At 30.3% G+C, this 17,992-nt stretch overlaps 2 protein-coding genes across 2 annotated transcripts; both read right to left on the minus strand.

Moving 5' to 3' along the window:
- Nucleotides 1-481: 481 nt before the first annotated feature.
- Nucleotides 482-1,408, minus strand: LOC133670819 (uncharacterized). Its single transcript, XM_062091422.1, has one exon. The coding sequence runs from the start codon at nucleotides 1,406-1,408 to the stop codon at nucleotides 482-484; it is 927 nt and encodes a 308-aa protein (XP_061947406.1).
- Nucleotides 1,409-7,785: 6,377 nt separating this feature from the next.
- LOC133670357 (zinc finger protein 6-like) lies at nucleotides 7,786-9,034 on the minus strand. The gene has a single exon (XM_062090840.1). The coding sequence runs from the start codon at nucleotides 8,681-8,683 to the stop codon at nucleotides 8,039-8,041; it is 645 nt and encodes a 214-aa protein (XP_061946824.1). The 5' UTR covers nucleotides 8,684-9,034; the 3' UTR covers nucleotides 7,786-8,038.
- Between the last annotated feature and the right edge of the window lie 8,958 nt (nucleotides 9,035-17,992).

Below are 17,992 nucleotides of genomic sequence, written 5' to 3' on the forward strand. Positions count from 1 at the left end.
AAAAAACAAGTTATTTTAATTTTTTAAAAATTAAGATTTGAAATTTAATTATGTAAAGGGTGAGTGCAAAAAATAAAAATTATTGTGCTCAACAAACAATTTTTTTATAATTAAATAAAAAATAAAAATTATCACAATACTAAATTAACAGACGTAGGAAACAGAAGAAACTATTGAGTTAATGAAACAGTTTTTCTTTTTGGGTTGACAAAAAACACAAATTATCACAGTATCAAAGGGAAAAAAATTTTAACAGTGGGCAATGGCTCCGACCACTCCATGTGCATGTAATCATATATACATATTAAAAAAGAAAAAAAAAAGAAAGAAAGAATAAAGAAATGATCACACAAACAAACAGAAAAGTTAGCCTAGTTGCTGTGTATCTCATAAGTTTACAAATCCCAGTAAATACAGGTTGTTTGATTAGAACAAGGTGATGAGAGGAGGATTAACTCTATTATACAGTCCAAAGAAAGAATCACCCAGGGTTCTTACAAGCACAGATCAACAGTGAGAACTCAGGCCTCTCTTGTTCCTTGTGCTCCAGATTCTTGTCTTCCTCCTCCAGCCATAGCCTGCTATCCAACCCGCTTCTAATCCTGAACATGAAAACAGCACACCCAGATTCTTCCTTAAAGAACCATTCATGCAAATCCCACATCACATCCACCAGTAAACCATCCAAGAATATTATCTGATTCCCTCGAAAATTCCACCTTAATCTCTTCACTTGGAAAATCTTCTTATCATCAATCCACACTGACAATACTGGGTTCTTTGATCCATCTTCTTGATCTCCACCACACTTTATCAAGATGTCATGAGCCTTTCCTGTATCACAGAATTGTGCCTTGGTTGAATACATTGTCTTGCCTGAGAAATGCTCACTTCGAGAAACCAATGAGGGCCTCGGTGGTGGCAGTCTTGTCTTCGAATAGTTTGTGCTGACTTCTTCATTATGATTGATATCTCCAAGGACTAGACCCAATTCTGAGTCCACCAAAACAACAACATAAAACCCCCTGATCGGCTCAGGGCCTGCATCAAAATAAGCAGTGGACAGATCCCAAAAGACTTCAATCTTTGAATTGCGAGATTGGAATGCGCTGGTGCCTTTAATTTCTTGAAGCTGGTGGCCGGAATCAGCACCTTTTCTTGAAGGAGAAGAGACGTTATCACTGCTAATATTGATGTTGAGGCCTTGGAATATGAATTTGTTGCACCAAGTGAGGGTGATCAAGAGGTGCTTTTGAGGGGAGAGTTTCACTTTGTATGTACAGGAAACTGTATCTGGGATCGAAGATGTAATGTTTGGGGAGACATAGGCCTGGTTTGAAGGACCTGAGCAATATGAATCGGAAACTTTGATGGCATGTTCACTGTAGCAGGTCGCTATACTCCTCATTGATGATAGGTTGAAGATACTTTCCTTTCTTTCGTGTGGCTTGTGCCTATATGGCTGGGGGTGGTGTGTGGGGGAGGGGAAGGTACCCTTCCTTGCCTATGATGTAAGAAACTGGAAAGTTTAACGTGGCTACACAAACCACGTTGGCTATGGCAATGAAGAGAAGAGGAAGATTGAAGGTGACAAAAGAAGGGCACTCTTCTATGTGTTTCACATGTTAACCATCCTTTATATTTCCTACCATAGTTGAAGAAGACAACCCAACGAAATTAGAAGCCAAAGCACTTGCCAGGATACTAAACGTAACGCATCTAGCATTTAATACCATCTTAAATCTGCATTGATAAAAATCAAAAGGGAAGACCAAAAACTTATTTCTCCGATTCAAATGACAGTTCATCAGTGCTCATCAAGAGAATTAATGGAGTAATTATTCAGAGGCTGTTAAGAGTTGACCTCGCTAATAAAATAAGAATCGAACATGTTAACCTTTCCCTTCTCATTTTGGTACCTCCAATACGATCGTCAAATATATATAATAAAGGATAAGGAAGAGGTATAGAGCTAGCCAGTGTAGATTTTGCTTGACATCTCAATTATTTTTTATTCTCTCCACCATTAACAACATAAAAAAACTAGATTAATGGATTCAGTGCAATGAACTAGCTCAAGATGTGTAAAGCCAACACAAGGAGGATGTTGACAGACAACGAGACTTGGGGATAAATTGTCAATTAGATAACATGGATGGAGGTGTGATGAAAGCGATGATGATGAATTGATGACAGTGATTGTTGGACCCACGGATTAAAGATAGGCTTTTCGATTCACCTACTACAAACCGAAGACAGCCATGAGTACTTGGGTTCCATGTTACTGTAACCTCTTATGTTCTTGACATAATTAATTAGTTATTGCTGCATTGTTTCAGTTGCAAATACACCCTTACTTTTCGTTTTTTAAAAGGGTACAAAGTACGAACTACAAAAGACAATTGAGCTTCTCAAATCTCTGTTCCATGAAATAAATCTATCTTTCTTGTGGTGTTCAAGACGACAGAACAGGGAGATGCCACTTGTAAGTCAGCTTGTGTTTTGGGTTAGGGAAGCACGCGTTATGGATACTTTGTGTTTTTTTTTGGATGAGCACCGTTATCCAGGCCGAGGCCCAACTGTTCCTGCGATGAACAGACTCTCGGCAAGGAGTTCCCTGCAAATACATCACAATTAATTCATAGACTTTACCAAGTTCAATGGCCTCATGAAATTGTTTGCACTCGGCAAGAGTTGAACCTGGAATCTTGAACAGAAACACATTGTTAAGTCCCAGTTCTTCTTCGCTAGGCCAACTTTACGGAGTCGCATTATTATAAAGAAACCAAAATTTTGTTTGAATTATGCCCCATGATAGAAAAAAATATATATTAACGTTATGGGATTGTTTATTACAATTTCTGTTTATAAACAAGACTATTACTTTTTTTATTTTAAAAAACTTAAAAACCCAACGGTGTTAAGGTTTTGCTTTTAAAAAAAAATTTATATTTTTGTTTTCAAATTTTTTTAAACAAAAGCAAAACTTGATTTAAACAGGCATATGATACCAAATAACTCGTGCATTTATCATTTTGTGTTTTACAATATTCATCAATTATATGTTATTCATCATTATGCTACTTTAGTTTGGTAGAATGAATTCAAAATATACAATAAGCTATTAAAAAGAAGTGTAAATCTTTTAAATGGTGAAAGCAACTGAACATGTGTCTAGAAATATCGCGACAAGTTTCAAATCAAAGTCTAACACCAGATTCGAGTTAAGATTTGGATTACAAATCTAGCGAATAATTTGAGTTACTAAAAAATTTTATTTCAAAACAAATCCAAAATAATATCGGATTTTTATTAAGAAATGTTAATAATTTTTTATTAGATAATAGATTGAATTGCTGTGTTGATTAGGCTAAATCAGATGAATTCCAAGTTGATTTTTTTAAAACTCATTCTTAATTAAAAAAATTTGATTAGCGCATAGTATTTTTTTTATCAAAAAAAATTGTGTTATGTCATATTTAATAACAACATGTGAAATAAAAAAATATGTTTTGGTGGTTGCATGAAATATAAAAATTTTAAAATGCATCTTAGGATTTATTTTGATCATATTATAATAACATTTATATTTTGGATCATCATACTCAAACCCAAGTGGAGCTCGAACCTAAGAACTCAACCTAACTTATTTATTTAAAAAGAATTTTGTTAGAGAAGTTATTTTCTTTTCTTTTCCTTTTTTTTTTCTCTTAATATAACAAAGAATTAAAATATATATAAACTTAAGCTTTTGAATTTCAAGAAGGTACGAAGAAAGAAGTAAATATCATGACTCCCTCTTGTATTGTTTTTTAATGGCGGCTAAACATCATATCTTCAGTAGCTCTTGAATGAGTGAATAATCAGTATATGGATGATATAATGTTTATATATACTTTATATATAGTTTATATATACCAAAAATCCTCTTTTCTCTCCATGTCTGCTTTGATAACTATACTTTAGCTTTTATTCTATTCTCATTCTTGAAATTCTCTCTTAATACGAGAGTCTCAAATTCTTGATTTATTTATTCGAAACAAGTGGTATGGTCAGCAATTAATTGTTTGTAGGTGGCATTAGGGACCAAACTGACCACCACAGAGAGTCGAGGGACTACATTACCATCTTGAAATACGAGGTCTTAGCGTAGGACAAGAAAATTCAAGACTAGGACTCTTAGATGGCCAAGTGGCCAAGTGGGAGTCCTGCCAATCCACGAGTAAGTTCTAACCATCTAGACTTTGTATAGCTATAGTAAAAGTCAACCTTGAGGGATCGTGCCTTATATAGCATGCCTGCCCTAACCACTAAGCCCTGCCGGCACTCCAGCCCTATAATCGTGCGTAGGTGATCGGATCCATCCCTTCGATTTTGCCATCATTTCAAGAAATTCTTCCTGCTCAACCGTCCTGCCACCAGTCTTGGCCCCTAGGAGAGATTGCTTGCTGGGAAGATCAAAGGTTCGATGAAATGGAGACACAGGTACACTCAGGACACGTGGAGTAGATTCCTTTCCACAGAAACTGGTACATCTGGATATTATTTATCGAGATCGATCGGAGGAGTGTATTTGTTCTTTTTATGCAGATGGGACTTCAATTCAGGCCCCAGTTCTTAAAGGATACATCCAAATATTTGTAAATTAGAAAAAAACAAGACCAGGTAATTAATGGCCATTTTTTGTTTTTAGCGCATTTTTAAAAAAGTACTGCTAAAATAAGATAATTATAAAAAAAATGGATGAAATAGCATGATTTGTACATCTCACCGTTATAAAACATGATTTTTATAATTTATCATTATTTAAAATAACAACATATAACAAAACTTTTTAAATGAGTAAGAGAGAGAACAAAGAAAAATAAAGAAAAACAAATCTTGAAGACACACAAAACTTCAATTATGCTATCACTATTATTATTAAAAAAAATTTAACGAAACAAATCTAATAACACTAAAAATGATCACCAGTGATGATCTTAGTGGGTCACACTTCTTGTTTTTAGCTCATTTTTAAAAAAGTACTAATAAAATAAAATAATTATAAAAAAATGGATGAAATAGCATGATTTGTACATCTCATCGTTATAAAACATGATTTTTATAATTTATCATTATTTAAAATAACAACATATAACAAAAAATTTTAAATGAGTAAAAGAGAGAACAAAGAAAAATAAAGAAAAAAAAATCTTAAAACACACCAAAAATTTGTTTATGCTATTACTATTATTATTGAAAATTTTTTAACGAAACGAATCCGACAACAATAAAAATGGTCACCAATGATGACCTGAGTGGGTCATACTTCTCACAAAAAACAAGTGAGACACCCTTTATCTTTAGAAGGTAAAAGTGACCTACTCGAATCACCAGTGATGATCTTAGTGGGTCACACTTCTTGTTTTTAGCTCATTTTTAAAAAAGTACTAATAAAATAAAATAATTATAAAAAAATGGATGAAATAGCATGATTTGTACATCTCATCGTTATAAAACATGATTTTTATAATTTATCATTATTTAAAATAATAACATATAACAAAAAATTTTAAATGAGTAAAAGAGAGAACAAAGAAAAATAAAGAAAAAAAAATCTTGAAGACACACGAAACTTCAATTATGCTATCACTATTATTATTAAAAAAAATTTAACGAAACAAATCTAATAACACTAAAAATGATCACCAGTGATGATCTTAGTGGGTCACACTTCTTATTTTTAGCTCATTTTTAAAAAAATACTGATAAAATAAAATAATTATATAAAAATGGATGAAATAGCATGATTTGTACAACTCATCGTTATAAAACATGATTTTTATAATTTATCATTATTTAAAATAACAACATATAACAAAACTTTTTAAATGAGTAAAAGAGAGAACAAAGAAAAAAAAAGAAAAAAAAATCTTAAAACACACCAAATTTTTGATTATGCTATTACTATTATTATTGAAAATTTTTTAACGAAACGAATCCGACAACAATAAAAATGGTCACCAATGATGACCTGAGTGGGTCATACTTCTCACAAAAAACAAGTGAGACACCCTTTATCTTTGGAAGGTAAAAGTGACCTACTCGAATCATCGTTAGTGACATTTATTGATATTGTTGGATTTGTCTCTTTCTAATTGTACCAGTGATATCGTAATCGAAATTCTAATGTGTCTTCATCATCTTTTTTTCCTCTCATCTTTCATTTTTCCTGTCAATTTAATTTTTTATGTTGGAAGTTGCTATTATGAATAGCGTCAAGTTATAAAAGTTATGTTTTCAAATTGCGACAGGTATAAATTAATTGTGTTATTTCATCAAAAAAAATTTATTGTGCTATTCCGCCAATATTTTTAATTAACCATTTTATTTAAAAAAAAAACATATACTAAATATCAGTGTTCATTGTTGATAGGAAGGTTGTCAATTCCGTTTCGGTAGGTGTTTCGTTTTTTCAATTGGAATGGAATGTTTCAGTTTCGGAGTGTTTCGGCGTGCCGTTTATATATATATATATATATATATATATATATATTCAACAAACATAATTTAAATTCAAAATAAATTAATAATAAATTATGCAATACAAACACAATGCCAAACAAATATAATTTTTAAATTTAAAATATTTCTAAATAGTCAAGATTAAATAGATCTTTAACTTAAAGTAATTTAACTTAAACAAAATATCAAAATATTATGAAAGTAAAATGTTTTAACACAAATATTTTAAATATAAAGTTAGGTTAATGTTATCAAGGCTAATGGAATCTAAAGCATCCTTTGTTTTGCTTAAATTCCTACAAAGTATAAACATGAAAAAAACAACATGAATATAAACCACATATATTAGTGATAAATCTAATTTTAAAAAATTAATATCATTGTTAATGAAAATAGTAATAATAATTTTTAATATTATTATCAATATCATTGTTATTGAAAATTGTAATGAAAAGGAACTTTTTATAATTGGGTGGTTTAATTAATTAAATTGAACAAGGTTTAATTTGATTCAATGGCTTTTCAAGAGCGGAACGGAATATGTGGAATGAAACAGGAACGTTCCGAGTGGAATTTAGCCGAAAAATCCGGAACGGACCGAGATTTAAAATGAGATGAAATTTGTTCCGTTTTTTGAATTGGTATGGAACGTTTCGACTATTCCGGGCGAAACGAAACGGGTTGTAACGAAATGGAATTGACAACCTTGGTTGATAGAATTCTAACTTAATTTTTTACACGAGAAAAAAATATGCAGGTATTGTGAATATATATTTTTTTACATCATGAAAAGCTTTAATTAAAAATTAAAAATTAAAAAATAGTGTGTGGGTTTAATGAAATAAAATGAAAATTATATGAATAAAAAATCATAAAACAATTGTTAAAGTTAACAAAAGACCAAAGCAGGAAGTTAAAAGATAAACGAAAAGAGTTTGTCGTTTTTTGTCAAAGTCGATTTTGGTCATTGTTATTTGAATTTTTATTTTTACAGCCATAAAAAATCCTTCACCAAAAAGTTGACATGCCTTGCAGATCCGAAACAATCCTCAACACCCCTGGCACGTGATATCTTGAAATTTAAAGAGAATAAGAAAATCCAAGTGGTATAATTAACCTGTTATTAAACTGTTAATTAAATATAAACTATATTTATTTACTTCAAATAGCCACCCAGGCATAATTAACCCGTTCATTGCTTATCCAAATATTTTTATTTGTTCTTCCTTTAATTTCTTTTAATATTTTTACTTTTATAATGCTGAGACTTGAGCTTGATTTCTATTAAAATTTTCACTTTCCTTATCGTTCCTAAACGGCAAATACAAAGGATGTCCATTTAATGGCTACCAATAAAAGCATACACGACCAGAAGAAAAATTTGAAGATGAACTATATATAGTAATTCTGGAAATTGGAAAGTGTACCGCCTGCAACTTCTAGGCTTTCCTTCTTCATATTTTTGAGGAAACCACAGCACAGATTCATTACAAGAGAGGCTAAAAATAGATGCATATCTGGTCCAAGACCACTATAGATGCAAATCCAAGCCTAATCCCTTGTGATGGTGATGAGGCTCAACATCTTCTCTAGCAAATCCACTCACGGGAAAAGCTCTAGCACGAAGCCCAGCCTCACTGCAAACCAAGTTGCTCTTTCCATCCAGACACCTTCCGGGAATAGAAGCAGGCCCGTTAAGGTATCGGCCGTCACGCGACATGCGGCCCAAGTAGGAATTGTAAAACCATGGAGGAGACTGGGCGTGTTGTTGCCTCGCTGCTTCCACCGGAACCACAGCCGGATCAAGGAGGTGCGGTGGCGATGGAATAAACGTCGAGAACATGGAATTTGGTATGGTAACATACGAAGCTAAAGCCAGGCGGCGGGTGGCTTGCATTTGTGCACGTTTTAAAAGCTGCCTTTCTTTCTTGTGAGCGTTTTGATGACCGCCCAAGGCTTGAGAGTTTGCAAACTCACGGTAACAATATTGACACTCATATTTCCTCCCTTTGGAGGATTGGAAACTACTCTCTGGTTCTTGTGACCCAGATGGAGATTTGCTTGAATCTAAAGGTACGGTAGGGGTGTTCTCTGAAATGTTGAAGCCAAATAGTTTTAGGGTTGTGTTGTTGCTAGTGATGGTACTAGATTTTGTGAGACAGCCAATACTATCCATGAGAGAAAGAGAGAGAGCCTGCCTGCAAAAGAGTTCGAATTATGACGATCAGTGAGCTAGGGGGTGATCGCATATGTGTGCGAGTGCTTATAAAGGATATATAAAAAGGCTAAAACAGTAGTATACGTCTAATCTTTGGAAAAAGAATTTGATAGAGAAGCTGAGACATGAAAAGAAAGGGAGCTTTAGTTGGTTGTGAAAATCGCAAGGACAAGAGGAGGAGAAGGCAAGGACTATTCAAGAAAATCACCACATCAAGAAAACTAGAACCTAAACCTATATATAGATTATTATATAGCTTGCCCTGAAGGGGCACCATTTGCTCCTTGTACGTATACAATAATAGAGAAGCCAGGCTCTGCGACGATTGACTAGCTAGCTATCATGTAATATATACACTTAGAATAATGAGAGGGTATTTCCTTTAGATTTTATAGATCTAAATATATTTTTAAAATAATTTATAATTAGATTTTATATAATAAATAAATAAATAAAAATATAACTTCTAATATTGATAAAAAAACAATCACGTTTTCTTTTAAGGTTTTGATATTTCTAAACTCTAATCCACTCAAGATTTAATGGTATATTTCTATAGATAAAAATCTATATTTTTAGTGTGCTAGCTTAGGGAACAAAAATCCTTATATGATGTTGATATATTTACTTTGAACAAAACTTGTATTACAATGCATATAATTTCCTAGGTATTTCTATATGTAACAACCTTACTTAACGGATAAATTCTATGTTTATTCTTGGTCCTATACAAATTATTTTTCTCAAATAAAATAAGGTATATTTATATATAATTTTTAACTTTTATTTGACTTGTTAGTTTGATTTCTATTAATGCAATCCACACAAATCAAGAGTACTAAGTATCTCAATATTATTTACTAATCTTTTAATTAATTCTCTCTATGGTGATATGTTTTAATTTTTGTTAATAACATATATTTAAATGTCAATGTGAACATGCATTGAACTATAAATAATATTGTTTTATAAATTAATACAATAAAAACTATCGGATAAAATATCATTTCCAACTCAATCAAATTTATAAAATAAACTAAGAGTTTCTGTAAACTTAATGGAATATGCAAAGGTACAAATTTCTTGAACTGAAAAAACTTGGAACATAAAAAATCCTTTTCAACTCCAAAACGAAACCATTACTTGGAGTTAAAACTTAAAAGCATGTTCTTATAGCCTCCAATGTGAGCATGTTACCGAGAAAATTGAATCCCACACTAGCAAAGATCAGCAAAACATGACTTTAAAACACCATGTTTTTCAAGAGTATTTTGCTAATTGTTCATAGTATCTATAACCGTAGATTTGATGCTTGCTTAAATTAATAAGTAGTTCGAGTCATCAAAGTTCAAACACTTCACCTCAAATAAAGGGGTTAGATTAGAAAAATGAAACCTAACCTGATTTGTTGAGGAGAAATTAGTTCTCATCCTTCAGGGTGGAAGGATTGTCAAACAGGAAGAAAGATGGAGAGAAAGAACGGTTCCCATAATTGTTCGAGAGTGCACGAGGGACCACCGGGACAATTTATGCATGCCATAAATCCTGGATGTTTGCGTGATTGACGTTGAAATCTAGCCTTTATTTATTCAGAGAAGATCTCCTCGTATCTTACTAGCCACCACTATTTCTTTTTCCTTTTCTTTTTATATTATTATTATTGAAGCTAATATGGCTGATAATGGGAGATTATTGCTTAATTCCGAATGATTATGTTAGAGGAGCACGAATGCATGTCGACAATTTGTGCAAGATTGTGAGATTAAGAGATTGGTTATTAAATTTGTTCCAGCTGTATAGATTAGTCTGATAACTTCTCAATTCAGAATTTATTTCATATGTTGAGTTTTATTTTATTTAAATTGGTTTAAAAATTCAGATTTTTTTATTTTTACATTTTAAAAATGCTTTTGAAAAATTTAAATTTTTTATTTTTATTTGCTTTAATTTAATATTTTTTTGGTGTTTTCAGATCATTTTGATGCGTTGATATAAAATATAATTTAAAAAAAATAAAAAAATATCATTTTAATATATTTCTGAATAAAACATATTTTAAAAAACAACTATAATAACACTTCCAAACATGCTCTTCATCACCTTAACTATTTAAATTGATATTATTTTAAAATTGATTTAGTAAACTCATAATTTAAATAATTAGATCCGAGGTCACATCTTGTTACTATAATATACTTGAATTAACGATCGAGCAACATCTCTCTCCTCTCCTTTTGTTTTGAGTTTTGACTCGCTTGAACAGGAATTTGGCAATAATGTTACTTCATCAACTAGGAGTACTCTCGTGACTATTCACCAAAAACAAATAAACATTGGCTAAATCCAACATATATATATATCATGTTCGTCTTCATTTTATTTCTTTAATGGGTGTCCAAATAGTGAAACTAGCTAGGTCCCCAGCTTTTTAGTTTGTACTAGATTAATGTTTCACGCTACTTTGCAGGACGATTTATTTTTTTATCAATATAAAAAAAATATTCCTGTTATATCAATATTTTAAAATGAGTTAAGAAAATATAAAATTTTGGTAACTGAAACAGATTATGTATATTATCATGGCAATACCCTGAAAACAAATAAAAATAAAATAACTATAAATGAAGTATAAAAGAGTCAAGAAAAAAAATAGATCATAAAAATAAGAATCGAATCTAAAACATCATAACATAATAAAAAAATCAAACATGTAAAATTTTACGACGTGTTTTTTTATATAAAAAATCTCAGATGTAAATCGAAAAATTTATGCATGAATCAGCAAATAATGTGTTGTCTGAGAATACCAAGAATCCGGCTACTGTGGTTGTCGGAAAAACAATGGTCTCAGATTTTTATACAAACAAATCATTTTCAACTTAGTTTTTTACCTAAAACATCTAGAAAACACCATGTGAATTTTGTTAAATTAATCTATGGCCTTTAAAAACATAAAATCTAAAATCAATCCGAAACTCAAAATCTTTCTAAGCTCATATCTGTTTATTAAAACACTTTCAAGGTAAAAAAAAACTGTCTCATCTTAACTCTCCTCATCATAAAAAAATATTTGACACAAAAATCTATCATTTCAGGGCCATAATCATCACCAACAATCATTTTCTCTTTCTACTCTGTAATCCACTAAAAAATAAATAAAATAAAATTTGGTATCAAAATTAATCTTTTAAAAATTAAAGCACTGGTTACCTAATAGCTAAAAACTATAGGGGACTAAAATGAGCCTTTATGATAAATTTCAAACTTGCCACCTATTCTATCTGCACTTTTCACTTCAATCATTTGTTTTTTAATTCAACCTTCCCTCGTTAAAAAATATACAATTGAATGTTAATTTAGGTTAAAAAGGGTTAAATTACACAAAAAAAAATTGAAGAACCAAAGAGAAAACTAAAAAAAAAAACATTATTTCAATCCATAATTTATGTGAGAAGATGAATAGTGATGCCAAAAACTAATATCTTTTAGTATCCTGTATAGCATACTAGTTTCCTAGCCGCATTATATTGCATATAATATCAAATTTTTTGAACATAATAAAAATTATTAGACATGAAAGAACTATTTAATATTTTTATTAAACCTGACTCTGTGAGTCAATTTTAGAACCTCCTAGCCTAACTTCTTGTTTAACCCGTGTTTAAAATTAATCCGTGTAAGAGTAGCCATGACATGACCAAATCAACTTTGCAGATCCAAAGACAACTCGATTGATCGGTAAAAAGCTTGACTTGGAAAAAAAATCAAATTTTTTTTTTTTAATATTAAGATGACAACATATTGAATTAACTCAGGTTTCATAACTTAACCTGTAACTCATATCATGGATTCAATCCATTGTGTTTAACAACTTTATTTTTTAAAATTATTTCTCACTTAATGATATGATAATAAAAATTGTTCAACACTCGTAAAATTGAACACTAACCAATATCAAGATGTTTGTTTGAGACTAAAATAATTTTATAGAAAACATATTAGAATAAATTATAAAAAATAATTCAAAATAAACTATATATTGAATGATGAAATTAAAAAATAAATAATTGGATGGAAAGAAGAGGAAGAAGAAGATGAATATATATATATATATATATATATATGATCAGTATATAGAAGTCTTTTGGTTATATACCTAAAAATATTTATAGGAACATTTATGATATCTTATATTGAAATAAAAGTTCAAAAATATTATACGAGTAGGGATAATGGGACATTGATTTATCACATTAAAAGACAAAATAATAAGTAGAAGAAGCTACAAGTTTGTTAAACAATTAGAAGCACTTTCTATCTTAGAAGTATCCAATGTTCTTCTGTCTCCAGGAAAAAAAGAGAGTTGTGTGACGTTTTATAGACCCATTACGCTTCATTGAAACTTCGTTTTCACTGTATAACAAGCATCAATGTGATGCTTTTCAACGACGAAATGTGGTTTGAACTGTTTAGCTAGTCTTGTTGGATTAATGAGTTCTCTGATTTCAATGTTCTTATATTGCTTTTAATTATATTGAAAAGGTGGATTTAGTCTTGTGACACGAGAACTAATTAATCTCAGATTGTTCTTCACAATAATACTAATTAGGCACCATGAAATTACGAAAATCAAGATTTATATATAATAAAACTCCTCTTTTATCTTTAAAATATATTTAATGTTTGGAAATTCTCCTTATGGGGAAAATCTTGGTTATAAAAAATAATTTTTAAATTCTCAAACTCTTACGTTATATATAATATTTTTAAACCATACACTTGAATTAACGGGTTCAATGTGATTAAGAAAGATATTTGGTATATGTCAGTGTTGATAAAAATGAACAGAGAATGGCATCGATCATGCATATCACCTTATAAATAAATAAATAAATAAATTAATTAATTAATTAAACCTGCCAAAAGTCATCATGAACGTCAAATTAATGTCTCGTCATGTCTCTTCGTTGTAGCTACAATAATGGTACGGCTGGCTTCTGATAAACTTCCCCATTTGTTGCTTTCCTTAATTAAAAACCACATGACATTTGTCTGATGTGCCTAGTACTGCCTATCTAGCTGGATGGACCTAGTTTAAAGATATATATATATATATATATATATATATATATATATATATATATATATATATAATAATTGACCAAGTGTTCTTTACTAGCAACAAGCAGTCATCACGACGAGAAGAGAGTTGTGGTGTTGAAGAATTATTAGACAATAATGTTTACTTTTCAGTAAGTAAACTTTGTTTTGGTCAATTTGGAGATTAATATCCTCAAAATCAGTTCCCAAAATCCTGAGAACGTACATCCTTTTGATCCAGTCAGTCATCTACGCAGAAATTATAGAATTTTCAATGCATTACTCACAACCCTGTCTTTAATAAATCCTACTTTAATATGCTCATACACAATTCAGGGCATCTTTCAGAAACCTTATTCAGCATGTTATCACGGGTACCCGTGGCCTCACGCTCATGAATTTTTTAATTTATTTTTAAATAAAAATATTTTAAAAAATAATAATTATTATACTTTTAAATACCTTTTATATATTAAAATAAATTAAAAGCTGATATTGTTAAATCCAGTCGATCCAACAAGTTAATCTATAATTCAATTAAAATTAGGGTAAAATTAACCCTAAGAGGTGTATCTCAATTGGTCAGACTCTAAGTTTGTTTTATAAAGATCACCAATTCGAGTTCCACAAATATCAGGGCCAATAGAGGCTTATATGGTGTTAATTTCAGGGTTCGTGGGATTAGTTGAGATGTTTACAAATTAGTTTGAATGCCCACGTTACTAAGATAAATAAATAAATAAATTAGGGTAAAATTTGATTTGATTAATTTTTTTTTGAAATAATATCATTTTTTTAAAAAAAATAATAATCTTGAATAGACACTGTGTGAGCTAATCGAAATCTTAGGACAGATCGGGTTTTATGACAGTGGTTCAGTTACCATGTAATGTTGTCCTATTAGAGATACATAATCGATAAGACTGGATGGCCAACCATACAAATTAATTATACGTTATAGTTGCCTTGTCAATGAACTTGTATACATCAATTAGGGTTTTGCATCACACGCAAGTAAGGTATGGGATCGTGATCCAACAACAGTCTCTTGATTCAGTACTGTCATACATCAAGATCAACAAAGATTTAAATCATCATGGCAACTATGTAGGGGTCGGCAAGATAATCCGTTGTGTTTAATTGAAAATGTGGGCTGCATAATTATCACCAATCACTTCATACAAATCATGATATAACACCTGGCTAGCTGTTCATGGAGATTCATGATATTTCATCTTGGTTTAGTTTTCCTCTGGGTTTTTTTTTTAAAAATTAATTGGTGCAGTAATTAAGGAGTGATTAAGAAGTTGGATTGGATGTTCGAAGCACCCAATTAACATAGAAACTTTTTGATGTAAGTCTCAACTGTTGCTCGAAAAGGTCTTTGGTTTTTCTCGTAAAGTCGTGTGATAACATATGCCTCCCACCTAATCAGTAAACTACTCTTTTAGAAGTCATTATTTGACATTTCTTGTAGTATTAGTTTGATGTTGAACTGATCGTGCAGACATTAACATAGGAAGATTGCCCAAGTCACCGAAATTGTCCCACCTCCAAGTTATTATTGGTTCTTACAGTACAAATCCAATTCTTTTTCCATGGAATGTAGCATGTACATTGTATACAAATCACAAATGTTTTCTTATAATAAGTGTAGTCATGACTTTTGGTACTGCGGTGCAATTTTGTTTTTTTTTTAATCTTTAAATTTCTTTTTAAAAATTCGTAAGTTAATATTTTTTAGTTTTTTAATTAGTTTAATGTAATAATAATAATAATATTATTATTATTTTAAAAATCTCGCGACTTAATTTATAATTCAATTAAAATTTCAATCAATCATTATACCGGAAATGGTTTTAATAACTATACCTATATCTGACGAGAGGAGGAATGACATATACTAAAACACATATTAACGCAAGGTTCTCCACGATTATTACTATAAACCAATATCCTCTATCTCAATTAACGAAGCTTGTTGGTACTTGTGCGAACAAGTGTACTAGGTACAGTGCTCTGTTGCTTTATGTAGAGCTCGAGAAGATAAAATAAGGATCCGAGATCAGTGTTCTAGAACCCTAAAGGTAGATGTCGTTGTGCCCACATGTTAGCAGGTTCAGATAAAGGAAAATTGTGCTTGTTTATTTCTACAGAGAAGCTTTGAAATCTGGAAGGAGAACTTGTCTTCAAAGAATTTGTAAGCAGATGCAATGGTTGTGACAATGCTTAGTGTTAGTTGTTAGGGCTGGAGGAACTATACGTTAACAAGCTAGCTTTGAAGTGTGTGTCATCGCACCATAACTTTCCGAGGACTTGGATCGATTTGAGTTCTTCGCCTTAATTTCTCTCTGGTTTTCCACATAACCAAAAGGCAGGTCAATGGTCCTAAGAAAAAATAAACAACAGCTGCAAATACACTTTAAAAATGATTGAAAACATGAATTTATTTTACAGAGCATGGAGTTGTAAATACCATGTAGAGTAATGATGGAGAATAATTATGTAGGTGGTGTACTAGAGGGAGGGCTAGGCAGTGCGGCCATTGATAAGAAAGATAAGTGTCCATTGAGAAGACAGGTTGGTTAGAGATAACTATTAAAAAGAAAGGGAAATGCCCCACTGAAAATTCATCCATTCATTAAGCGTAGGAGATTGAGATGTTGTATTGATTTCTTGGAGATCGTAGCAATCCAATATGATGTATGCTAGTTTGGTGGGATTGAGATTTTGTCTTGAAAACTTGATTAACATTCTAATATAATATATGATAATCTGAGTTATTTTTAAAATTAATTAAAAATTTTATAGAAAACAAAAATAAAATTATGAAATTCAAATCTCCAAAAAAATCAAATCTTAAATGATAAAATGATAAAATTATAGGTTTTAAAACAATAATTTTTTATCTTGCACAAAACCATGATCTAGATATTTTTGTCTAACATTTAAAAAAAAATATTAAAAAATAGGAACAATGATAAACTGGATGATATTAAAAAAAAACAAATATTGAGCAGTAAATTTAACTTAATTAAAAAAACATTCTTTAAAAAGAAATTAAATTTAACAAACAACAACAAATTAAATGACCAAAGATAATCCGAGTAATTTTAAAAATCAATGAAAAATTATATATAAGTAAAAAACATAAATAATTTACGGAGTCCAATATTCAATCAAATCAAATACTAATTAATGAAACTAAAAAACAAGGGTTTTTTTTAAAAAAAAAGAAAAAAAAATGAACTCTAGTGAATCTCCCAAATATTTGTTAAGCTCAACTTTTTAAATCTTAGACCCGATTAAGAAGCTCAACTTGATATTGAATGGTGAAATAAAAAAATATCAATTTAAAAAACTTGTCAACGTAAAAAAATAGTAATAAAAATACAAGAATTAAATATGATATGTAATATAATAAAAAATGATAAAATAAAAAAATTAATTTTTAAAATTATCCTAGGTAAAATAAATATAAAAAAATAAAAACCAAATCTAAATCTTTAAAAAATTGATGAAGGATAAAATTGAGGAAAAAATCAATTCTATAAGTTAATTCAAATAAGCAAACTAACAATTAAAAGAACACGAACAAAATTCTAATGAAAAACAAACTGAAAAGCTAATTTGAAATATTGCATACACGAAAACCAAGAAAAAAAAAAAAGTCATCTACCACCAAACCCGAGGTGATTTAGGCATCAGTGCTCTTCAAAAACGTAATCTTCACCATGACGAATCAGAAAACAAATAGGAAGCTCATTTATTGTCTTCACGAGCCACAACATGTACCGCTCGAAGACGGTGGAGTGGCTCACTCGTTGGCGTATTCCAAAAACATGCCAACAATTTATTATTATTATTATTATTAATTAAATTATTGAATCACCCTTGAAATCATGTGATTACTGTAAAAAAAAAAACCAATATAAAATAATAAATATGCGCTTAAAGTTAGGCTTTAAGATTGTTTTTGCTTAAAGAATAATAGAGTAATTACAATGTACATGAAAAAGAAAAATCTCTCAAAAGCTCCTGCGCAAAAGTTAATTTTTTGTTCTTTCCAGGATAAGGAAGTAATTTAGCAGTGCAAAAAAAATCATGAAAGATTTAAATAACTCAAAGAATTCTAGAAAGATAAATAGACAGTAAAATTCTTTAACC

The sequence above is a fragment of the Populus nigra genome, chromosome 13 (genome assembly GCF_951802175.1).
Source record: "Populus nigra chromosome 13, ddPopNigr1.1, whole genome shotgun sequence".
Lineage (NCBI taxonomy): Eukaryota > Viridiplantae > Streptophyta > Magnoliopsida > Malpighiales > Salicaceae > Populus > Populus nigra.